Here is a 26,363-nt window from a genome sequence, read left to right on the forward strand (position 1 = left end):
AAAGTTAGGCTTAGGATCAATGCCATTTTCACATATCGATAATCAGAAGTTTTTCCTGATGATTATATACACTCACCTAAAGGATTATTAGGAGCACCATACTAATACTGTGTTTGACCCCCTTTCGCCTTCAGAACTGCCTTAATTCTACGTGGCATTGATTCAACAAGGTGCTGAAAGCATTCTTTAGAAATGTTGGCCCATATTGATAGGATAGCATCTTGCAGTTGATGGAGATTTGTGGGATGCACATCCAAGGCACGAAGCTCCCGTTCCACCACATCCCAAAGATTCTATTGGGTTGAGATCTGGTGACTGTGGGGGCCATTTTAGTACAGTGAACTCATTGTCATGTTCAAGAAACCAATTTGAAATGATTCGAGCTTTGTGACATGGTGCATTATCCTGCTGGAAGTAGTCATCAGAGGATGGGTACATGGTGGCCATAAAGGGATGGACATGGTCAGAAACAATGCTCAGGTAGGCCGATGCCCAATTGGCACTAAGGGGCCTAAAGTGTGCCAAGAAAACATCCCCCACACCATTACACCACCACCACCAGCCTGCACAGTGGTAACAAGGCATGATGGATCCATGTTCTCATTCTGTTTACGCCAAATTCTGACTCTACCATCTGAATGTCTCAACAGAAATCGAGACTCATCAGACCAGACAACATTTTTCCAATCTTCAACTGTCCAATTTTGGTGAGCTCTTGCAAATTGTAGCCTCATTTTCCTATTTGTAGTGGAGATGAGTGGTACCCGGTGGGGTCTTCTGCTGTTGTAGCCCATCCGCCTCAAGGTTGTGCATGTTGTGGCTTCACAAATGCTTTGCTGCATACCTCGGTTGTAACGAGTGGTTATTTCAGGCAAAGTTGCTCTTCTATCAGCTTGAATCAGTCGGCCCATTCTCCTCTGACCTCTAGCATCAACAAGGCATTTTCAGCCCACAGGACTGCCGCATACTGGATGTTTTTCCCTTTTCACACCATTCTTTGTAAACCCTAGAAATGGTTGTGCATGAAAATCCCAGTAACTGAGCAGATTGTGAAATACTCAGACCGGCCCGTCTGGCACCAACAACCATGCCACGCTCAAAATTGCTTAAATCACCTTTCTTTCCCATTCTGACATTCAGTGTGGAGTTCAGGAGATTGTCTTGACCAGGACCACACCCCTAAATGCATTGAAGCAACTGCCATGTGATTGGTTGATTAGATAATTGCATTAATGAGAAATTGAACAGGTGTTCCTAATAATCCTTTAGGTGAGTGTATATTGTATATCAGGATTTTTTTCAGATATAAATATAGGGCTGCTCATTGCACAATTGTCTTTGTCTTCTCAACACAACTTTGATTAAGTATGATCGGCAGGGTAAATTAAAGTAGGTCACACACCAGACGCGTCTGACAGATGACATGGCGCGTTATAAAATTCAAGACAATTATTTTCTATGAAGGTACGTACACACACAGCTTGTGCTCGCCTTCTTCAGAGGCTGCTCAAAATTCAGCCCAAATCATTATCAAAGGACACAGACTATTTACTCTTGTCATTACTGGATGATATATTATGTATCAGTATCCTTCATATAGCCAACACAATGTATTTCAGTTACAAGTATGACTTTTTGTGGTTTGACAGCTTGAATGAAAGACCTATTCAAGGATACATATAGTGAAATTGTATAATATAAGTTGCCATTTCTAGTTGTTCAGTTTGCACAGTTACACCAGTTTCATACACTAACCTGCAAACTCATAAAAGTCACTCTGTTAAGTAAAAAAACCTTCGTAACTTTGGACTGCCATCAGCTTGCAATATGTGTGTGTGATGCCTTGTGACTGGCTTCAGTAAATGTTATGTCACCTCCTTGTGGTCTCCAAAAGCTATTACGTCAGACAACATTGAATGGAGTGCAACTGCCAGTGAATTGAAAGCACAAAAATTAGGCTTCTAATTTAAATGTTGGCTGATGTTAATATCTGGATGCCTCAGAAATGTATCAATAAAAATACAAAAGATCAATAATCAATATATATATTTTATGACATCCCTAATAGCAACCCATTTTAATAGTTTGATGTATTTTTTTTTGTGAAACAGTAAACAATATGCAAGATGGGGCTTGATTGGATTGTGAAAAGTGTGTGTTCGATGCCAGAATACATATTGTATATGTACACAATAGGAGAGTACCCCCCATCCCTGCTGAGGGCAGAATATTAGGATACATTAATCTATAGTCACTGCACATCTGACTTCTAAGACTTGTCAGTCTGTGGCTTTGAATCTATGAGGAGTTTGCAAATTAAAGTGTATGAGTGGGTTTCATTTCTGGTTTGTTCTGCTTGATGAATTTGAGTGGTTTTTAGATTAGTAAGGATGTGACACAAGGATGTGGGGTGGGGGTAGCACCTATTAGGAATGAGGTTGCCCTTTTTACTCTGTGCAGGTGCAGTATGGATTCAAATGCTTCACATTGTGACTCCACGTGAATTTTCAGCATGTTTTGCTATCAAAATCAGCTTATTATAAAAAATCAGACAGTGTAAAAAAACAAAGACTTGAAATCTCTGCTTTTGACATCAAAACATTAAGTAATGCACACAACATCTGAGCGCATTGGATAATGCAGTAAGAACGCAAGTATATCTGTTTACATGCATATAGAGGGTTGCAATAATTGCATACTGCTCATTATATGGACCTACTGTATATTAGATAGCCTTAACTACTATGTACTTAACCATTTGATACAATGTACTTATTATGTACATAAATGTTTTTGCATTGTAATTACATTTAAAGTACTTTCATTTAATAACATGTGTAGTTACACTGTTAAATTTACCCTTAACCCAACCCTTACCCCAAAACCTATCCATACCTCAACCTCAGTCAGGGCTGAAATGGGAAGAGAAATCGGCCCGGGATTTTACATAGCAACTGGCCCATATGTTGTTAAGCGTGGGGGTGGGGGGGTGTTGAGCCAAGAGCAGTACTTTTCTTCATATCACAGTGCCGTTTTGTGGTCTGTTCTGCATAACTCGCTGGCTCATTTTAGCTTATCGCGGCATTTTCTGCCCGTTTTGCGGCCGACCCACTGGCCCGCTCGGTTCTCCTGATGGCCAGTCCTCCAATGATCTGCCCCCAGTGCGTAGGACCACCGGAAGTATTCCTGCTATGCCAGATTACCAGTCCCCTCCTGACCTCAGTAGGAGCATATGTGGAAATTTAGCAGAACAACATGTAGTTACACAGTAAATACATAGTCTTATATGTATTTAATGTTTCTACATAGTAGGCCACCTAATATAAATTGTGACCCATTATACAACAGTAAGTTTCAGTCTTCTAATATGATTGAACAAGCGGCGTTCCAAGAGTGCTGATACTGTATTGAGCTTTACTTGTATTGAACCCAGAATATTGCTTTAATATACCAATCACTCTTTTTGTCTGTCAGCTGTCGGTCTGTGTTGCTTGCCGACCTGCAATGTGTGATCCTGCTTTGGTTTCATTTGGAACTAGTTTTGTTAGTGGAGCAAAATAACTGTCCATATTGTGTCTAAATGGAAGTTGCGCAATATGAACTTCTTGTTTATAGAATTGTTGAATAAAAGCAATATAACACTTTAATCATTCTGTTGTATTTTAAATCAGCTCAGCTGTGATTACTCATGCTGCAGACCATTCGCCAACCAATACTATGCCCTTAAAGTGTGTGCTCTTTTTTTATGAAAAGTGTGCAAGTATTGGGACATACTATCATGTCATAAAATTAAATCATTAAAAACTAAAGACTCCTCAGTCTCATTGTTACATGCAACTTTCCGTGTCATTGTGCTGGATCACTTTATTTTACAACAATCCTTTGAAAGAGAATCTGAAGCTATATTTCTGTAATACAACAACTGACAAAAAATAAAATGAGATCCAAGGAAAGGAAAGCACGCACACACTGTCCTTAAAATCAATCTTCCAGGACATTTATTAGGAGGCCAAAAAAGTGGTAAAATGCTCAGTGCAAGAATATTTTATATCATATTCACATAGCTTGCTCTAACAAATATATTATATAGTCAAGGGAAAAGTCTAAAAGGCCTAAATAGATATACTAATAATAAGATCACAAGATATACTAGTGACACATGATCATAAGATACAATTACAGCCACATAGAATGTCTAATATAGTTTTACATTGTTCTGTTTGCAAATATATCACGACTAGATTAGAGAAACCAGTATATACAAACAAAAACAAAAATTGTCAACACTATAGGAAATACTAAGGAACAAATCTTGGGTATGTAAAGATATTAAATGGAATATCCATCTGAATTCTCTTTGTAGGAGAATTTGTATTTCCCGCATATGTGGACGCTTTATTAAAAAAGTTAATGCAGATACAGAATGACCAGCTTTCAAAACATACTGTGCAATTGCACTGTAAAAAATAAACAGGCACTTCAGGCAAATTAGTTGTACTAAATGAACAATTCAAGTTGGATTATAAAAAAGTTCAGCCAACTTAAAAATATCAGTGATTATTAGTTTTAATAAATGAGCATTTTTAATATTTTTGAAAATAATATATATATATATATATATATATATATATATATAAAAAAAACAGATGTACATTTCAACATAAGATCATGAGTCATCCCCACAGAGGTACCAAGTAGTTGGCCCAAATTAAAAGGTGGTGAAAATAGACAGTTCTTTAAACTTTTTGAAGTCAAGCTTATAACTTAAGAAACTTCATCAATGCGAACACTAATCACCCTGATGCTGACTAACCAAATAACATCTATTTTACAGCAAAACATCATTAAAACACACAGCTAAAATGTCTATTAAGACACTCGAATTACTACAAATTATTTACATGTCCTTATTGAGAAAGCATCTAAATTAATTTGTTTTTATTCAGCTAAAAATATTTTTTCAAAATCACTGAATCAGCCTGAATACATTTAATTACACCAACATAACCTGATATTTTTAGGGTTAGATCAGGTAAAAATTGCTTTAGAAATAATGAGTGTAGGTTACCACTTTTACAATATAGATTATTTTCTTATTTTCTTTACAGATTAATTTTATTTATTTATGTTTTTGTGGCAATGGTACTTTAAACTGGATGAATTTAGAAATACAACTTCAGGGACAGGGTTTTAGCATTCTGACATGCTGTTGCATCTCTAAATCCATCCTCTTTAAAGCACTTCCACTACTGCCATCAAAGCACTGCTTTTGTAAAAAAAGAAAATCCCCATTTTCAAACAAATTTAAGACAGCTACTGGCTTACTTCAAATTGCCTGCTGTGTGAAATATTCCTGTTATTATGCATAATCCTCAAGTCTCAGTCTTTTGTGAGGACTACCATAATTTTGTGCAGCAAAGTTGTTGAATATCTGTTAGTTTCCCTATCTACATTAAATTGTCAATATATAGTGATCCCAAAAATTATTTGGACACCTAAGCCACAAATGATAAAATGTCTGAAATATCTTTGCATTAGATTTCAAAATGTCAAACCATGTGGTATCTGAACCCACATGATGCTAGAGCTTTTCTTTCCATTTTACAGTGGACTTTAACCAACTGGTGTCAACTTCAAGTTCATTTTTGCTGATATATGAAATCAGTTCCCCTCAAGTTCACACAGGTGTCCTTGCAGAATAACAAGGTGTAGATCATCCATTAAAGGGATAGTTCACCCAAAAATGAAAATTCAAGTCAAGTGGTCAAGTGGTTTTTATTGTCGTTCAATCATATACAGTTAGTACAGTACACAGTGAAACGAGACAATGTTCCTCCAGGACCATGGTGCTACATAAAACAACATAGGACAAACACAGAACCACATGAGACTACACAGACTAAATAACATGCCTATATAAAGTGCACATGCAAATGTGTGCAAAGTACGGGACAGTACAATAAATTACTAAAGATTAACAGGACAATAGGCACAGTGAGAGACAGTGCAGCGCTGACCAGAACACAGTAGTGCAAAAAGATGACAGTTTCTAAAAATGCCAAATGTATACATAACATACTATGAGATAGTGTTCTATGCACATAGCAGTTATTGAGGTAGCAGCCAGTTATAAAGTGACAATAATTAAAGTGCAACTCAGGACACGTGTGTGTGTGTGTGTGTGTGTGTGTGTGTGTGTGTGTGTGTGTGTGTGTGTGTGTGTGTGTGAGCGTGTATTTATCACTTTGTGGGGACCAAATGTCCCCATAAGGATAGTAAAACCCGAAATTTTTTACCTTGTGGGGACATTTTGTCGGTCCCCATGAGGAAAACAGCTTATAAATCATACTAAATTATGTTTTTTGAAAATGTAAAAATGCAGAAAGTTTTCTGTGAGGTTTAGGTTTAGGGGTAGGATTAGGTTTAGGGGATAGAATATAAAGTTTGTACAGTATAAAAACCATTATGTCTATGGAAAGTCCCCATAAAACATGGAAACACAACATGTGTGTGTGTCTGTGTGTGTGTCAGTCCAGTCTCTGAGTATTGAGGAGTCTGATGGCTTGGGGGAAGAAGCTGTTACACAGTCTGGCCGTGAGGGCCTGTATATTTCGGTACCTCTTGTCAGACAGCAGGAGGCTGAAAAGTTTGTGTGAGGGGTGTGTGGGGTCATCCACAATGCTGGTTGCTTTGCGGATGCAGTGTTTTTTGTAAATGTCTTTGATGGAGGGAAGAGAGACCCCTATGATCTTCTCAGCTGTCCTCACTATCCTCTGCAGGGATTTGCGGTCCGAAACGGTGCAAGTCCCAAACCAGGCAGTGATGCAGCTGCTCAGGATGCTCTCAATAGTCCCTCTATAGAATGTAGTGAGGATGGGGGGTGGGAGATGTGCTTTTCTCAGCCTTCGAAGAAAGTAGAGAGGCTGCTGGGCTTTCTTGGTAATAGAGCTGGGGTTGAGGGACCAGGTGAGTTTCTCCGCCAGGTGAACACCAAGGAATTTGGTGCTCTTGACGATCTCCACAGAGGAGCCGTCGATGTTCAGCGGAGAGTGGTCACTCTGTGCTCTCCTAACGTCAGCAACCATCTCTTTTGTTTTGTCCACATTCAGAGACAGGTTGTTGGCTCTACACCGGTCTGTTAGCCACTGCACCTCCTCTCTGTATGCTGACTCTTCGTTCTTGCTGATGAGACCTACCACGGTTGTGTCATCGGCGAACGTAATAATGTCGTTCGAGCTGTGCATTGCTGCATAGTCGTGAGTCAGCAGAGTGAACAGCAGTGGACTTTAATCCAGATCAAATATTCTGTGGAAACTCATCTCCTTGAATGCCCTACTCTACACGATCGCCACAATTTTAAATGCCTTCATCCCTCTGTGGAGTCTATACATCGGCATCCTTGCTGCATTCCCCTCCAAAGGAAACGCCGCAGGAAGAGGGGAAATCGTGGTGGTATTCGCGTGAGGATTAGGAGGGCAGTGAGTGTTTCACTTCTGCAAACTTCGACTGACCCTCCATTGCATAAAACAGTTTATGGGGGTCTTCATTTGACTCGTTACTGCTCATTACCCCGGATTCGACTCGTCCACCTGTTCTCTGTGCTCCTCCATGGCCATGTATGCAAGGTGGAGGAATAAATCTGTCAAAATATTCGTCCACTTGAGTTTGTGCGTTGGCTACAGGCTCCGGTACCTCATTCCCGTTTAAAGCTGGCGCTGGTAAACGCCAGGTCGGCATCCAATTAGACTTTCCTTTTAAATGACTTTTTTATCAGTTACGATTTGGACTTTCTATTCCTGACGGAGACGTGGGCTTCTCCTGGTGAGTCAGCAATTTTTGATGAACTTTGTCCATCTGATTGCTATATTACAAGTACACCTAGGAGTGTTGGAATGGGTGGCGGTGTGGCTGTGGTTTTTAAGAACTGGTTTAAACTGTCGGGTCATTCTCTACATTCGAGCAGGGGTGTGTTCTAATGGAGTCAGCCTCTACATCTATTTTTTGTGCTCTGGTCTACAGACCTCCTAAGCTGGACAAAGACTTTATAGTAGAATTCTCCGAATTCTTATCTCTTATAGTCCCACTGTATGACCGTATGTTGTTGCTGGGGGATTTTAATATTCATGTGTGTTGTCCCGGTAGACCTTTGGTTACCGAATTTCATAATGTTTTGGACCGCTTTGGTTTTAACAAGCATATAACGAGCGCCACTCATGTTCTTGGACATACTCTTGATCTTAATTTGTCTTATGGAATTCCCGTTGATAATATTGTTATAGAAGGTGCATGTTTTTCAGATCATAAGCCCATTGTATTTAATATTACTGCTTACAGCCCTCTATCTACTGTCAAGCCTTTTGGCCATTATTCCTGTTTTATTAATTCTTTCACTATTACTAATTTTTCTGACAGCTATCAGGAACATGCTATTGAAACGTTATTTTTAACTACTGCTCAAACCACATCTAGCCCTGATGAGTTAATTTTATAATTTTTTTTACATTCTGCTTAACGATATTAGATTGTATTTCACCTCTGAAGTACAAACAATCAAAAAATTCTCTCTATTGGCTAAATGAACATACCCGGTCTTTGAGGCAGACCTGCCGTAGAGCTGAGAGGAAATGGAAGAAAGATCGCTCCCTCTAAGGAGATCTGTGACAAATTCATGACTTTTTTCCTAGAGAAAATGAATACCATTCGCTCGTCATTCACCAATAATCCATCAGGTATTGTATTTAATTTGGTTACTAGTTCTTATGTTTTCTATGGTTTTCAGCATGTCTCTCTCTCTGATTTTAGTGAAATGGTTAGTGATATGAGGCCCACTACCTCTCCACATGATATTGTTCCATGTAATGTTTTAAAATCAGCTTTTGCAATTATCAGTCCGAGTATACAAATAATTATAAATTCTTCCCTAGAAAATGGTATTGTCCCAGGATGTTTTAAACATGCATCAGTGAAACCTCTACTTAAGAAACTGGGCTTAGATCAAAATTGCTTAAATAACTATCGGCCTGTTTCCAAGCTGCCATTTCTGTCGAAGTTGTTCGAGAAAGTGGTGCCATCCCAATTACTTCCAATCTTAAATTCAACAGACATTTTTGAACCTCTACAATCAGGTTTTACAGCTTATCATAGCACAGAATCAGCTTTGCTGAAAGTATTTAATGATTTACTGTCTACGGTTGACTCTGGGAAAAGTGCTGTTTTAATTCTGTTAGACTGCTTTTGATACAGTGGATCATAGCATTCTCCTTGCGAGGTTGGAACATTGGGTTGGTATAAAGAGCACAGCACTACAGTGGTTTAAATATTATCTTACAGATAGGGTTTTTCCTGTTACTATGGATAGGTTCTCTTCATCTGTAGCTCCTGTTTTCTGTGGGGTTCCACAGGGATCCATTCTGGGGCCAATTCTTTTTAATTTATATGCACCCTCTTGGACTATTATTAGGAGACGTAATATTTTGTTTCATTTTTACGTTGATGATACACAAATTTATCTACCATTGAAATCAGGTGATTCTGTTCAACCTCTCTTGGAATGTATTGAAGACATTAAAAAAGTGGTTATTGAGTAACTTTCTCCAGCTAAACAATGATAAGACTGAAATTATTCTTTTTGGTTCTGCTGAATCTAGAAGCACTCTTGCTAACAAGCTTGGCCAACACTTCCACCATGTTCATTCGCATATGAGGAATCTTGGTTTCATTATAGATACTGACTTGGGCTTTACGTTGTATACGCAAGGGTGATAGAGCATTTGCAGTTGCTGCTCCTAGGCTATGGAATCAGCTACCACATGACATTAGACAAGCTTCATCACTGTCTATTTTTAAACATTCTCTAGCATTTTGCTGTATTAAATGAGATTGTCTTGTCGCTTTTTTTTATTTATTTTTTATGACGTGTTTGTTTTATTTTAATGTATAGTAGATTCATCTGTAGAGCACTTCGGTCAGCTTTGCTGTGTTTGAGTGTGCTTTAGAAATACATTTTACTTACTTTACTTGAAAAATATGCTTGTGCTGTCTTTAAAAAAATAAATTAAAAAAATAAAAATACTACTTGCTGTAAGATTTTGTTATCTAACAAAATAATAAAATGACATGCATATATATTTTTAATTATGGCTTTAGTTTCTAACCACTTTTGGCCCACTGTGTCCCCAAGAAACGCATCTGATTGGTCACCCTAAACCAGCATAATTATACAGGGCAGAATAGTCAATTAATCTTTCAGACAACCCCCCGTCTAGAAAATATGTAGTTTTGCACACCCCAGACCCTATACTATACAAAAAAACCAATTGTTTCTGTGTGGGTTACATTCTGTATAGATATCATGTTCTAACGCTGTCTCTCTGCTGCAGAAGAGGGCATTATTTGTTATGGATGCAGATTATGAATTATGTGTGGGGCTGGACACAAAGATAGGGATAGTCTTAGGGAGGAGTACGGCATCAATTCTGAGTGGGTGAAAGTATGTGCGTCTACAAGGTAGAAGAGACTGGGTAAAGCCGGGAGGCTGGAACAGAGACATAGAGAGAAAGCGAGAGAGAGAGAGAGAGAGAGAGAGAGAGAGAGAGAGAGAGAGAGGCAGACGAGGCGAGAGTAAGAGTATGTCTGGATCGTCACCGTTTCACGTGACTGTCAGGTTTCCTTGGAGGCAGCAGCAGTCTTGTGCATTGAGATGCTCTTTCAGTGAAGCGGAGAACAGGACAGGCAGCTGGACAGAGCTGCTTGTGTTTCGGTGCTTGACGGACTAGTACCCTATACCCTGCAGGAGGTGAGTGAGTGATTGTATTGAATAAAAGTGCTTTGGATTTTTCACTATAAAGAATGCTTTAGTTTTTTAATTTGCAGTTATAGTACATGTTGTTTGAGATTTTTCATTCAAGATCCCCAAACAGATGCCCCTGCTTGGATTGCAATAAGACAGGGTTTCACAAGCCTTGTGACATGATGCTTGCAGCCCCAGGAAACATTAACATAAGGACGTCTCAGTAATGCAAATCTGCTGACCCTCCGTGCGACTGCTAGCTGTTTGTCAGACTCGGGAACTCAGAACTGACGTCCTATTGTATGTTTCCTATCGTTTGAAGAAATGACGTTTTGGAATTTTGGATTGCATTAGGCAAAAACGGTGTTCCAGGGAAAAAGAGGTAGATACAGTTGCAAGGAAAAGTATGTGAACCCTTTAGATTCCCTTTAGAAATGGTCATTCAATTTTATCTGATCTTCAAATAAGACAGCAGTAGACAAACACAGTCTTCTTATACAAATAACATGCAAACTATGTCTTTATTGAACACATCATGCAAACATTCACTGTGCAGGGTGGATAAAGTATGTGAATCCCTTTTCCAGGTGCTAACTAGAGTTCAGTCAATGAGAGGAGATTGGAGGTGTTTGTCAGAGCCAACAAAGAGAAAATGTTTGACATGCAGTAAGAGGATAGAGCTATAAAATGTGGATAAATTAGCTCAGATGATTTGGTCTTGGAAGGATTTGATGAGCAATATTTGAGCTCATATTGATATCTCTGAATTTTGATTGCAGACTTTGGTGTCTAAATCTGAGCACAGTTTGTAAAATTGTTGAGATGTCTTCTGAAACGCGTGAGATTTTCTGGAGTCTTTTTCTCAGGAGATAAATCTCAGAATCAGGAATCATAAGCAGAGGTTCTCCATTGAATCTCATTGCTTTCAACACTAAAAATATTTTGTCAGGTAACCTATTGTAAAAATGTGCTTAATTGTTTTGTATCTAAATTAAATTATTGTCTATAGGGTTCACATACTATTTCCTGCAGCTGTATAATACAAAAGAACCATTGACTTATATAAGGAGAGTATGAAATAAGAAATAAATGTTCATAGAGGGACGTTTCGACAGCTGTCCAGTCTGTTGCGAAAACTTGATAATATACTTGATAATATATTGGAATTAACCTTATGAAATAATAATGGAAAAGGTGACAGTGAAGCTCATGTTCAAAGATGTCTATCTGATCTGTCGTGAGTATACATCAGAACTGGCAGGCATCAGGTCCAGATGGATCCTGTGGTGTTGTTTACTCATACAGATTACCTTCTACAATGTCACCCCTCCCCTTCACTTTACCCTCTCCGATTTCTCCAGCTTTAATTAGAATTCCTCCACATCCCTTTTGTGTCTTGTTAACTTAATTACGTTAGGGCAAATAGCATTAAATTAAAATGTCAGTGTCTTTAAGGCGATTATGTTGAGGAAGTTTAACAGATGGTCAAATGGTGTACAGTGTTTTGATGTCTTTGCTACCGATGTCTTAAACCTGGAAACTTGAGGGAATTTTTAAATTGTGATTTCCATGCCTGGAAAAGTCTTGATAAATAATAACATTTTAAAATGGCATGGAAAGCACTGCCAAAAATATTAATTACTACAGTATTTTTGTCTTGTTTTCCTTTAAAAATATCTTTAAAAACTTGTAAAATCTTGGCAAAAAAATATAATTTCTTTAGTAGATTTGAAGTTAATAAGTCTTTTTTAAGAGAAAGTTTGTTTCAAAAGTAAGCTTGGGATCAATGACTTTTTCAAACATCGATAATCAGAATTTTTCCCGATGATTATCTATATACAGTATATCTGCATTTTTTCTGATATAAATTGGGCTGCACATTACACATTAGTCTTTGTCTCTTCAAACATATTTCTCAACCCAACTTTGGTAAAGTGTGAGCAGTAGGGTAAATTAAAGGGGGTCGCACACAGGGCTTGTTTGGCGGATGGCATGACTCGTTTTAAAACTCGGTGGTGGTTGTGTAGTGGTCTAAAGCACATAACTGGTAATCTGGTAATCAGAAGGATGCTGGTTCGAGCCCCACAGCCACCACCATTGTGTCCTTGAGCAAGGCACTTAACTCCAGGTTGCTCCAGGGGGATTGTACCTGTAATAAGGGCTCTGTAAGTCGCTTTGGATAAAAGCGTCTGCCAAATGCATAAATGTAAATGTAAATGTAAAACTCGGAACAATAAAAAATTCTGCAGTGCCACGGAGCACAACATGCATCATTTTCCATTCAATTTGACCCAAATCCTTATCAAAGGCAAAGATTATTTAGTCTGGCGTTCACTGGATGTATATTGTGTATCTGTATCTTGCATATAGCCTACACAATGTATTTTCAGTTACAAGTATGTCATTTTGTAGTTTGACAGCTTGATTGAAACATCTTCAAAGATACATATAGAGAAATTGCATAATAAATGTTGCCATTTCCAATTGTTCAGTTTGCGCAGTTATACCAATTTCATACACTAACCTGCAAACTCATCAACATCACTTTGTTAATTCTCGAAAAATTACAAAAGCCTTTGAAACATTTGTGTGTATGGTGAGTAGATCCACAACTTAGTTTGAACTGTGCTTTTTCCTACCTGCTACTGGTTTCATCAAATGTTATATCAACCTCAAATGGTCTCCCAATGCTATTATGCCAGACTACATTAAACAGAAGGCCAACTGACAGTAAATTGGAAAGCAAACAAATAATGTCAGCTTATGTTAATATATCGATGCCTCAAAAGTATCGATAAAGTAGTGCGGCAATCAATAATCAATATTTTATGACATGCCTTGTGGAAAGCAAACAAAATTCAGACTGAACACACTGTGCATTCGGGAACAGGAGGTTCTGCTGCTGAAATTGGTTTGCACTTACCGAAATTATTACCACTGCCCCCAATGGCCGAATCTGGAAGTGTTGTTGACCAGTTTATGGGTGAAATGTCCACAGGGTGGCACCAAAAGTGAGTTGTATTTTTAGTTGTAAATAATATACAGTCAGCAGGAATGTATATTTTATTAACTATAAGGCCTAAACCAAAGTACCTTAACCATCAGTGAGGAAAAAAATAAAATAATTTTAGAGTGAAAATGCAACCTGGGAAAAATGTCTCATGGGAGATAGTACTTTACTGTAATTTGGCAGAATGGGGTTGTGTGATGAGGCAGGCAAGGAATGAGGATCTACACGCAGCTTTATTAAACAAAAATAAATAAACAAGCTAACTCAGAATAAAAGGAAAAGAAAAACACAGTGAACCTAGACAAAAGATGCAAAAACTGACAAAGGAAAGAGGGAAACAAGGGCTTAAATACACAAGGGAAAACAAGGAACACCTGGGGAAACAATCAGGGAATGAGAAACAGTCAGGGAGAATCAACAAAGGAATAAAACTACAAGGACTACAAAACCAACACTGGAAACTAAACTTGAATTTCAACATAAAAGCACAAAAGACAACAGGGAATATGACAGGTTGATTTCAGGGTACGTAAACATTCTGAAGTAGCATGTTGATTTCCCGTTTGATCATGAACATTTTGTGAGGTTATTGCATAAAACAAGACAAAACTGTTTGCCAATGGGGAAAGAAAAACTTAATTCAAAGGGATTTTTTTACTGGGAAACAAGACAACGAATACTAACTAAAGAAATTTCTATAGTGAAAGTAATTTGTTTCTATGTTATGCTCAGCTCTCAAATATTTAACTGTTTAGAAATTGCTCTTTATGAATGCAATCACTACAGTAAAAAAATCCTTATCCAGAAATCATGAATGACTGGAACTGTCCTGGATATTCATTGGTCCAAAGTTGTGGGAACCCTGTAAAGTGGCATCCATAGAGTTGTAGCTGTGTTTGACCCAAACTCTGTGATTTTACAGTCAGCAGAGGACAGTAGCCAACAACATGAATGATACCATAGTCATTTCCTCTGGCACGGCCACACCTTCAAAAAGGTAAGCCTTCCACACAGGCTTCTGTCTGTATGCTGTGTATGTGTGTGTGTTTTCAAGCCCCTCCACTTAAGCTTATGTAAAGTGGCTTGTTTTGAAATTAGGCTGCTCATGTTGGAGTAGAAGATTGTAGCGCATTTCTTGCGGCAGAATATTTTTCGTGTTTATTGTATCACTGCAAAATTATGTTTAATGTTTGCCTTTTAGAGGCAGGTGACTACTGAATCGAGAAATTGGCCTGCTGTCTCTGAACTCTCGCCGTGTCTCGGGCTGGGCTGCAGCCCAAGGTGATCTGGAAGATAAACTCTGATGGAATGAGAGTCTTATCTTGTAAATAGAGAATTGGTCAGGTTGCCTTTTTCTGTTGTGTGCTGTTGCCACATTCCCAGGTTCCCAAGACAAATGACTTTGTTTTTAGTTGGTTAACTCTGGTTTTTATGGCACTATGATGTTAAGATCAATATGAAATCAAAATGAACCCTATTTGCTTTCATGAAACACATTCCTGGTCTTATTGTGCATGATAGGTGCACTTTATTCCACAGAAAACAATGATTGTCTCAACACCACATTCCACCTCTGAAACTCATTTTCTTTTCAGCTGTCAACACCCAAGACAGAAAATAATTGTTAAACAATTGCCAAATGTATATTTAGCCATTGTTTTACGCTACCGTTTTAGGTAATGCAGCCTTTCAAATATATTTAATAATATTTAACTTATTATTTTCTTGCAAGTTAAAGTTATAGTTCACCCAATAATTCAATCATCATTTATAATGACACCTTCATATTTTTCCATTGAATATTTAGTTTCACTCCAAATACATATCACTTTATGGAAGTAAAATGGGTTGCATACATTTCATGTTGACTTCAAGGAACCTTAATGGCTTATAAATGATAGCTGGATGGATTTTGTTCAAATATTATCAAGAGAAATCTATACTTTATAGTGCAACACTTTGTATAACATTATCTTGCTGAGCTCTGCCACAAATATTTCCATCAGCTGAAAATTAAATCCTAGTCTTTTAAGATCCGCTATTCCTGATTTATTTACAGCTGCTGCCAAAGCCTCTATTTTCTCAGGATTTCTAATGTTGTCCATCTTCATTTGAACTCATATTAGAAAGTAAGTCGTTACATTTGTTGTCATTGTGTCACGGCCCTGACAATACGTAATATTGAGTGAATACTTGTGTCGTGACAACAAATAACTAAAATGGGCCAGATGTGACATGATGTTAACAGTGAAGGGTTGGCTTCTGTGTATTCGGCTCTTAAATATAGCCCAGGCGGTATGAGTGGACGGGTAAACACTTCCTAAAAATATAGGCTGTCTAAAACACTGTCTGAATTTGTTCCAAGCAAAACGCAACTTCACGGCTCATTTGCTTTAAACTGAATGTTCTTTCATCATGTACCCGCCTTCATGTCGCTTGATATGACTTCTTTTCACGTCAGAAGCTGCTTTTTTCAATACAACATAAACACATGGTGATCACTGGCTGTTAAGTTTAGTTGCATTTTTGCTTGGCTTATTAAGATAAAACGATATATTTGGATGGGAAACAAAGGGTCAATCAGCTCCCTAGTTCTGTAGTCAGGGTACTGGTCCGCATAGGCCGGAAATCGCGGTGGGGGGGTCAGGACCCCCCCATCTGAGGGTTGTCCCCCCCTAAAATATCATTAAAATATGTGTATTGTAAATAATATAATGATATATTCTTAAAATAATTGGTTAAGATATAAAAGAATACAAATGCAAACGGGGCAACAACAAAAAAAACCTTCAAAAATTGCTCTTGAGAATTGTTATGTTTATTGTCCCCCCCAACATTTTGATGAAATTTTCGCCCCTGCTGGTCAGGGAATCGAAGTATAGATCTAGACAAACATTATGGGCATTTCCCCAATCTGTGACCTTTTTTAAACCGGTATGGACGTATTTTTTACAATCCAATGAAAGTAGGGAATCTCAATGTAGTAATCAGTGGGCGCATCCAAACAAGGATGGGCGTTTCTCATCTATCCAATGAAAGTAGGGAATCTGAATGTAGTAGACAAATCACTTAAACGGTTGGAAAATGCCCATCCCGATTTGAAAACACCCACTAATTGGGAAACGCACGTTTTTCTTCTGCAGAGACACAAGTCTCATGGAATCGGCCCTTTCTAAGGCTGTCCTATTCACAAATTCAGCCAATGCCCAAATTTGTGTTCATGATATGCTGACATACATGACGTAGGGAGCGAGATGTGATGCACCCAAAATCTTAAGCACCATTCAAACTGACAGCGAGTAAGCATTTGTAAATCATGTGGCGGATCACTGTCTGTCTTCCCATTCACTGTAAAATAAAAAGTTGAGAAAACTTAAAAAAATTATGGCAACCAGCTTAAGTATTTTTTTGAATTTCCTCATCTTAAGGGCAAATTGGTTGTATCAACTTAACAGTTTAAGTTTGTCTGTGCTTTCAGTTAATTCAATAACACACACAATAATCCAACACACTCAGAAATAACAGTGATTTCTACACGTTTACCCAAGTTCAACTAGCTCACATTTTTAAGTTTGTAGCAACAAATTCTTTGTCATGCAGCTTTACATTTCCACAAAATTTCACGTGTCAGCCTCACCAAAATACTATTTAGTTGGTCTGACTTAAAAAGCAATGTATGTAACCACCACTTAAACTGCCACAAATTTAAGACAACTGGAAAACTGAAGAAATTTCACCAGAGCGAATACTAATCACCCTGATGTTGACTTCAAATAAAATACTTTTTACAGCAAGACATAATTAAAACACTAAAACGCACCAAAAAATAAGCATCTATTAATTCTAAATGGTAATTAGTTTCATGTACTTTTATGTTGCCATGCTTTGACCAAAGACACAAACATGTATTCAAGAGCAAGGGATTATGGGTATTGCTTCCACACAAATTGCTTCTCCAGTTGGCATGCTCAGAGGCAGATGCAACAAAATAAAGTTTTCACATCTTTTGACTCAAATTGACTTGAATTTTCAGGACCTTACCAATACAACTGGAGAAGATTCTTAAGAATCAAAGCAAAATTTTAATTACCTGATATTTTCTGATTTTCTATGTCTGTGGGAGCCCTGGCCTTAACTGGCTTACTACAGTAACATGAAGTTCCCTTTACAAAAAGCTTCACTACGATGTTGCGCTGCTAAGCGCTACGGGGAACAGCTTTTGCTGTGAGCCGAGCTGAATAATGTGTGGAACACGTCAATGAACATTGACCGGAATTTATAGCCTTGGCTGATGTAATCATTAGATGCACCTGAGGCCAGGCTATAAATGGATACGTCACCAGGTGTCGTCAGAAACTCTTTTTTCAGAGTGATTCTGTTTCTGTGTGTTTCACAAACCCTGTCAAAACTTTCTTTCCTCTGTTAGAAGTTAGAATCAGTTAGGCAGTGTGCAGTGAACGTTGTTCTCTTCTGTTTAGAAAAAGAGAGAATGACTGAAAGCCGCAAACGGTGCGTGTTCCCCTCTTCCGCTCTATAGCTGAAGACGACACACATCAGTTTTTGCTCTGTTTGTTTGGGGGTAAGAGCACGCTGCTCTCGCGATATATATATATATATTTCCTTCCCGTGTTCGCATACCCTCGACGTCATTATATTCGACTAGCGTGGGTGCTGAGGCACGGCGGTATTCAGTGATGCCGCCGGTCGAAGAGACGCTTATGGGCTATCTCTGCCGGGCTCGGCATCGTCACTTAAAGCCCTCTCTCCCCTCAAAGCCTTGTAGGACAACCTCCACTTTAGTGGGAAGGGCTTATCAAGCAGCAGGTCAGGCTGGTGCTGCTCTGCACACTATGCTGTTTTACAGGCGTACCAGGCTGACCCCCCTGGACGACCTGAGTGTGGGTTCTGCGCTTGACGAGCAAGCCGCAGACCCGCCTCGGTCCTGACTGAAGGGAGGCTCAAAAACAAAGCGTGGCGAGTCGTGCTCCTCCTCCCAGGGATTGGGGACAGTCTCGCCGCCCTCGCCAGCCCCGAAGCAATACCCAAGAGAAAACCCTGATGGTCTTGCACCTAGATTAGGGGGTAGCTCCCCTTGGGACGGGGCGCGTGTTTCACTTCACCCCTCCCGGTACCCCCTCGAAGCCCCCCATTCCCGCCACCTCTTGATGTTTCGGGTTGCAGAGGCTTCCATCAAAATTGGGTGTTTTCGCTGATCCTGCATCTTATTCAGGACGCGAAACACCCGACAATCCCTCAACAGGAAGTGTTAAAATATAATACCCATCTCAGAGATCCTGGCAGCGTGGAAACTCCTGCCGGATATATTCTTTTCTGTGGGTCTTATAAGGGCGTCAGGATTTAATTCACTTGCCGCTTTTCCGTGTTTCAACGGCGTGTTCTCACTACCGTAAACTGGATTTCTTTTTTTGTAAAAACAAAAACTCATTCTCCTGGTTAAAGGGGCCATGGTATGTGTTCCCCTTCCAGAGAGAGAGTTAGGTTATTACACTAAATACTTCCCGTTACCCATGGAGGGTGAGGGGTGGCGTCTGGCTTAGATCTTAAAGCTTGAACTACCCGTGGGTGTTCAAGTACAAGATGATGCCTGTCAAGACGGTCGTGTCTCAAGCCCTACAACTCGTTTGGCTGGTCACCATCGATCTTATGACGCACTTCTATACTTCATTTAGAAGTTCTGCCACAACATGGAAAGTTCCTGAGGTTCACTTGCGGGGGCGAAGTCTTCCAGGGTCAGGTACATTCATCAGTTTTTATGACAAGTTTGTGTTGCGATAGGGTTCTCTTCACACACATTCATCGAACTTTATGGGTTAGATGGTTTGCTACTCCGGGCTCTTATGCCCTTGAGTCGACATCTCAGCTCATGCCTGAACAAGTTTGTGATGTGGCAGGCTGGTCCTCTCCGCTCACATTCATCAGTTTTTATGACAAGTTTATGTTGCGATAGGGTTCTCTTCGCACACATTCATCGAACTTTATGGGTTAGATGCTTTGCTACTCCGGGCTCTTATGCCCTTGAGTCGACATCTGAAGCTCATGTCTGAGACCTCTCGCATTTTTGTGAGTACACTGCACAACCGTAGGGGTCCGGACAGCCCCAAGTGCGGCGGCGTGGGTATTGCGTTCCCCGTAGCGCTTAGCTGCGCAACATCGTAGTGAAGCTTTTTGTAAAGGGAACGTCTCGGGTTACATGTGTAACCCTTGTTCCCTGAAAAAGGCGGAACGAGATGTTGCGCTGCTTTGCCGCACTGGGACGTCCCAGGACTGCTCTTCAAAAAGAACTATCTGACGATACTTGGTGACGTATCCATTTATAGCCTGGCCTCAGGTGCATCTAATGATTACATCAGCCGAGGCTATAAATTCCGGTCAATGTTCATTGACGTGTTCCACACATTATTCAGCTCGGCTCACAGCAAAAGCTGTTCCGCTTTTTTCAGGGAACAAGGGTTACACATGTAACCCGAGACGTTTTCACTGCACAGACGTTCACAAAAATACAGAAAATCCACTAAATAGACAAATACAGTTATTGTGCATTAAGTTGTCAACTAGTGAGATCAATACAGCAATCCAGCAATATGACAAAAACATTACTAATCAATATTTCCATAATATAAATGTATTATATTAAACAAGAAAATATTCCTTGGCAAAGTGTCAAGCCAAACGAGCAGTGATTGCACACTGGCGGCAATGATAAGCATTGGGGGACGTTTTCTGCCACAAATGGCTTCATCAGTGATCAAACTGAGCATTCACAAACGACAGTAAGTTGAACCTTCAAGACCAAACTGGACATTGCATGTTCTTGCTATATAAAAGTTAAGTTGATCACACTGAATGGCATAAAAGTTAAGATTACTGATTTTTTTTTTTAAGGTAATCTCAACTTTTTCTACATTTGATAGTTCATTCAGCTTTTAAAAGAGAGTTTGCCTGACAAAATGGAAGTTGGATTTTTTACAGTGTTGGCAGTCGCCGCATTACGTCACTGCTCATTAGCATAAAGTTGAGCTCTGCTTTACTCCGTATTACCAACAGGTGCTGTACCGCATGATGCCATAAATCACCCACCCTCATTGAAAATGAATGTCTTCAGATTGCTTTGTAACTTCAAATTACTGTCAGTGTGAATGCCCCTTCACACCCATGATGAGAAGTTGTTAAAGGGGTAGTACACCTTAATTGAAAATTCTCTCATCATTTACTCACCCTCATGCCATCCCAGATGTGTCTGACTTTCTTTCTTCAGCAGAACACAAATCGTTTTTTTTAGTAGTAAATCTCAGCTCTGCAGGTCCATAAAATGCAAGTGAATGATGGCAGCGTAAACCGAGTCCCCTAATGGACGCGCTTTCGAGAGTGACTGGAAGTAAAAAATGTGTGATTCTTGGGTGAACTATGCCTTTAAAAGGTGTTTATTTCTTTCTTTTAAATTTGATCTCATGTAGTGCACCAAGTAAGCTAAAATAAGTAAATGCACGGCTCTCATGATGCCTCCTGATGTTAGTTTTTATCTCCACTTTCATCAGTCATGTGGTACTGGTTAGGAATTCAAACACACAGACTCTCTCTGTCTTTCTTAACCTGACATCTCAATCTTTCAGTCACAAGTGCTGGGAATGTGTTTTTGCCAGGGACCTTTAAAATAAATGCTTGATTATAATTGTCTTAACACTGTGTCCTAACCAGACTTAAATGCTAACCAATTGATATGGCCATTACGTAACTCCAACGTAATTTGATGACAGAACTTTCATCGTGGCAATGTAACTGATTAAGTTGTGACAACCTGGAAAATTATTTCTATCTATAATAGATGGATGGATGGATAGATTCACATTTATATTATATTATGTATACATTTATTTTAACAAATAGCATCAAACATATTTACATACATAAAAGCTTACTCTTAAAAAAAAAAGGTTTTTGGAGGCTGTTCACTTTATTTAAACAATTAATTTTGATTTAACACCATTGTATCAGGTTTCTTGTTTAAACACAATTTCATCATGTTAAACTGACTTGAATATGTGACTCTTTGGCTTAACTCGATGTGTTCATTTCGAAAGAGCTTGTTTCAATCAAGCTCGTTCAAAAAGGCAGCAGGAAGTAAACCGTTGGGACAATGTCGGATGTAGTCATCAAGTGTTTCCATTTGAAGAGATACATTTGATGTTGATTAATTAATTGGCATTTATTATATTGAGTTTAACTTTTTAATGTTGAGTTAATTTGACTTACTAATAATGTACTATATTTAAATGGATTTCCATGACAAGATTGCCTTCTTTAATAAGTACAAACAAAGGTTATTGTCTTTATTTTATTTTTTTTGTGCCTTATGTTTTGTCAATAATTGTACCTTGTCTTTTTATATTAAATATGTTTACTACATGAAGTTTGCTTATTTTATAAAAAAAATAAATAAATTTAAGTTGCAAAATTTTCACATGTAAGTTAAGGAAACTTAAAAACATTAATAGAAAACAAGGCAGTTACAATTTTTTTTTTTTTTTTTTTTATAAGTAATACTACTAGCTCATTTCAAGTCACCTAAAATCATATGAATGTAATTGAATTGAATTATTATGTTAACATGGCTTAAAATAAGTTAATACAAAGCATATTCATGTTTCAAAAACACACACACACACACACATATATATATATATATATATATATATATATATATATATATATATATATATATATATATATCACACACACACACACACACACACACACACACACACACACATTTTGAATTGTGGTTAATTTCAATAAACATTATTAATTGCATATTTTGATTGGACCAAAATCATTTCTTTTGATTTATAGTTTCTGAGAAAAGCAAGTTATGCATACTTGAGACTTAAGTTTTGAAACTTGTAAAAGTAAAGGCAATCAGTTGCAGTTGTAAGTCATGAAATTACCAAAAAGGATGAATAAATTACATTCAACAGTTGTTTACTGGAAACGGCCAAAAAAATACTTTAGTTTTGGCAAGGATGGAGATATTAAGGACTCAAAGAGTACTGCTTAGCATTCTTATTTAATTATGTTGGGTATGACCAGCCGTTATTGATTATGTCTGCCATGTTTTAGACGATTTTGTTCAGACAGTAATGCTTTGCATTAGAGCTTGATGAAGATGACTTTACAAAATGACATTACTCTTGAAATTTTATGAAACAAACAGTTTTATGTTCACTTGGTCAATGTTATGAAGTCATCATCCTTTTCCACATCAGTGGTGACACTTGGTACAAACCTGGGATGTTATTTGGATGGCATACAAGTGGCTTGCAGCCATGTCTGTAAAGCTTATAACCAGTCTTCATGATCTAATTCTGCCTTCAATCCTCCTGGGAAGTTCCTACTTATGAGTTAAGAAGTAATTATGATATGATGTGACTTCAAGTGACTTTGGACACGTAAGACAGTTTCATATTTTTTGGAATCTCTGTTTCACTACCCAAAAAATAAAGGAAGCTTCTTTGTGCTGGCGCTAACAAGATGCAACATGAGATAAAACTTGACATCTTGTCGCCTCACACAAGGTGTTTGGTGTGAATTATTTTTTATATGTGCATATTTGTGTGCTGCCACAGAGAATGATGGAAAATATAGTTTTGTCACGTAAGCCTGTCACCTCATAAACCTCATTAGGAAAGTGGTATTTATGGGAAGCTTTATTGTTACTCTTCATCAACAGTACACAAAATACATACTAAATTGTCAACATTCACAATTGCAAGTCTTTCTGACCCCTGAAGGTTGATCGAAACAGAAATTCCCGGAAGCTTTATACAGCTGCAGGTGAACAAGTTCAATACTCAGACACATTAGTGGGACTTTGGCAGAGAAAGACCATTTTTAATGGCATGTACAGTATAAATGACATCCAGATGTGACTTAAGTATAATTATTTATATTCTTTGTGTTGCTGAATTTAATTATTTAATTATAAACCCTAACAAGTATGAAATATGTGAAACACAGTCGGTGTTATGGTGTAATATTAACTTGTTTAACAAATTGTTCAGAAACTACCTATGTTCTGAACTAGAGGTCGACCGATAGTGTATTTGCCGATACCAATAACTAAGGTGGTGAAAAAGGCTGATAAACAGCCAATAGTTTTTAAAATAGATATATGGAATAAAAAAAAATCTTAGTCTTTCCTTACTATGATGAGCACAAACATAGATGCTACAAGAGTCCAAAATGAATAAAATCCATGATGCGGTTTAATTTACAAACCAAATCCCATGAAGAACCAGTAAAAAATAAAGATTTTTTGTGGGATTTTTAACTATAAACAAGCCCAAAATTCACAGAGATTTTGAAATGATGGAGACTTGGCTCCATTAAAATGCTTATTTTAAGTATTTACCAAAATAAGCTTTTATTGCTTATTTATTCATGAAATAGGGATTTTGTATTCATACATATTTCAACAGATGAGTTTTTTTTATTATTATTATCAAAAGTATGAAGTTGGAGACGGCGATGTATGTGCTGACTGGATGCTTTTCCATATAATCGCAATTGTTTCCAAAAATATGGATGAATATCAATGATGAAAGATAAAGATACAGCAAATCCCCACAAGGCACCAGTGATTGTTTACTATATATTGTTATAATAGTAAACCAAGAAGAAAACACCAGGGCCCGCCACAGAGGAATAATAAAATAATAATAATAAAAACAACAGCATTGTTTTTTGCAGATAACTGATAGTTCCATAAAGCAACTATCGGCACTGATTAATCGGTAAAACCGATATATCGGTCTAGCTCTACTCCTAACCCCAAAGGTTTTCTAAACATTTGTACATCTCTAAAGTTGTAAAAAAATAAATGGCTTTACGTTTCAGATGCTGTAAATACAACAATATAGTACGTTTGTGTGTGTGTGTGTGCAAACGTACGAAAGTGTAGAACCACTCTTAACACACGAATACCTAAGAATACTAATGAGATGACGATGGCTGATTACGCTGGGTAAATTACACCATTGTGGTGGCGTTCATTCATGTGTTAATGTGTTGATAATTCCAACATGACTTACTGTAGAGGTATTCTTCTAACTACCTCTACAGTAAGACCTATGTGAAGCTCCTTGGGTTCATTCAAGGGGCCTTGAACTTTCTTAAAAAGGTTTGTCCTGGAAAGTAGAATATCTTCGCCCTCTCCTTCTCAGTTCCGATGCATGGCGTTTTAGGGATGTCAAATCTGTAGGCAGGACAATGAGCGTGAGCCTCTCTGCTGACAGTGCACCCTCTCCAGCAAAAGTTTATTTACTGGGTCAGGCTTTCAAGGACAAGTGGCCTTGTATAGAATTTATCGTCTGCTGGGTCAGGGCCAGTCTTGCTGCCAGAGCAGAAATATAATTTTCCATTTGCTCCAACTGAGTTTTTAATTTGAAGTTATGTATTGGACACCTGTCATTTGATATGAAATCATATACTCCACCTCTTCTTTGGGTGCATGTGAATACAGAGTGTAGGTTGATATGCTCTCCATGTCCTGTTCAAAACATGAACATCATCATCTTGATCGACTTAATCGACTTTTGCATTTAAAGGGGTTATATCATTATGTTTCCACCTGAGGCACACTTATGTTTATATTTAACAGTTTTTTTTGACAATTTTCTACCCTTTCACTGACTCTTACATATTGAATAAGGAGGGCGAAGGATTTGCGGCTGAAATCTAGGGGTGGGTAAAAATATCGATTTTCTGATGGATCATGATCTTAATTTGAACAATCTCAATATTGATTCTTAAATCCCAAGATCGATCTTTTACTCTATTCGCAACCCTCCACTATAATAAGAGGAAAACCAAAATTTCGGGAGCATTTGAAACCAAATTTCGTGCTATGTGACTAAAATGTATATTTCGCAACAATGTTTAGATCTCGCTCACCAGTGAATGATTCACGTGACCCATTTGTCATTGAATAATGTCCTTTTAATACCTTTCTGTTTTCTTCAGTCAGTTGTTGATCAAAAAAATAATATTTCATTCTTATCACGGGTAGGACAGATGAGATAAAGCCATTCAAGTCTCTCTTGTTAACATGAGCTCATTTACAGATGCTGTTTACAGAAATGCCATCTTTCTTAAAGAGACTGTACCGGTTTTTAACATGTGTTCAACAAATCAATGTAAATACCTGTAAATAATCCAAATAATGTATTATACAATAAACATGTAACAAAAAGTTATATATATGCAATATATTATATAAATATTTAAAGGCTAAAATGTCACTATAAAATTATGAAAAACGAATAAAATATAATAAGTAAAATGTATAATTTCATTATGTACCTAATTAGAAAGTCCCCTGTAAAATTAACAGCATTAGCTGGGAGATCATTTATTTCGTATGTAGGGTATGCAGGTCAGGTTTGGGGAATGTATGACCGATATTACTGATAGTAATCAATGATCAATCATACGATGTGACCCGGACACCAAACATACAAAAACGCCCCAAAAAGGGCTTATATAGTCCAA

General features: G+C 38.0%; 1 protein-coding gene across 6 annotated transcripts in view; it reads left to right on the forward strand.

The window, feature by feature from the left end:
- LOC127656706 (dystrobrevin beta-like) overlaps positions 1–26,363 on the forward strand; it is an 86,167-nt gene that overhangs the window by 33,295 nt on the left and 26,509 nt on the right. Inside the window, exon 12 of one of the 6 annotated variants that reach the window (XM_052145162.1) lies at positions 14,722–14,796. The exons of the other annotated variants lie outside the window; for them this stretch is intronic. Coding sequence (XP_052001122.1) covers positions 14,722–14,796 — 75 coding nt within the window. The remainder of the gene's footprint in view (positions 1–14,721; positions 14,797–26,363) is intronic. 6 annotated transcript variants of the gene reach the window in all.

The sequence above is a fragment of the Xyrauchen texanus genome, chromosome 16 (assembly GCF_025860055.1).
Source record: "Xyrauchen texanus isolate HMW12.3.18 chromosome 16, RBS_HiC_50CHRs, whole genome shotgun sequence".
NCBI lineage: Eukaryota > Metazoa > Chordata > Actinopteri > Cypriniformes > Catostomidae > Xyrauchen > Xyrauchen texanus.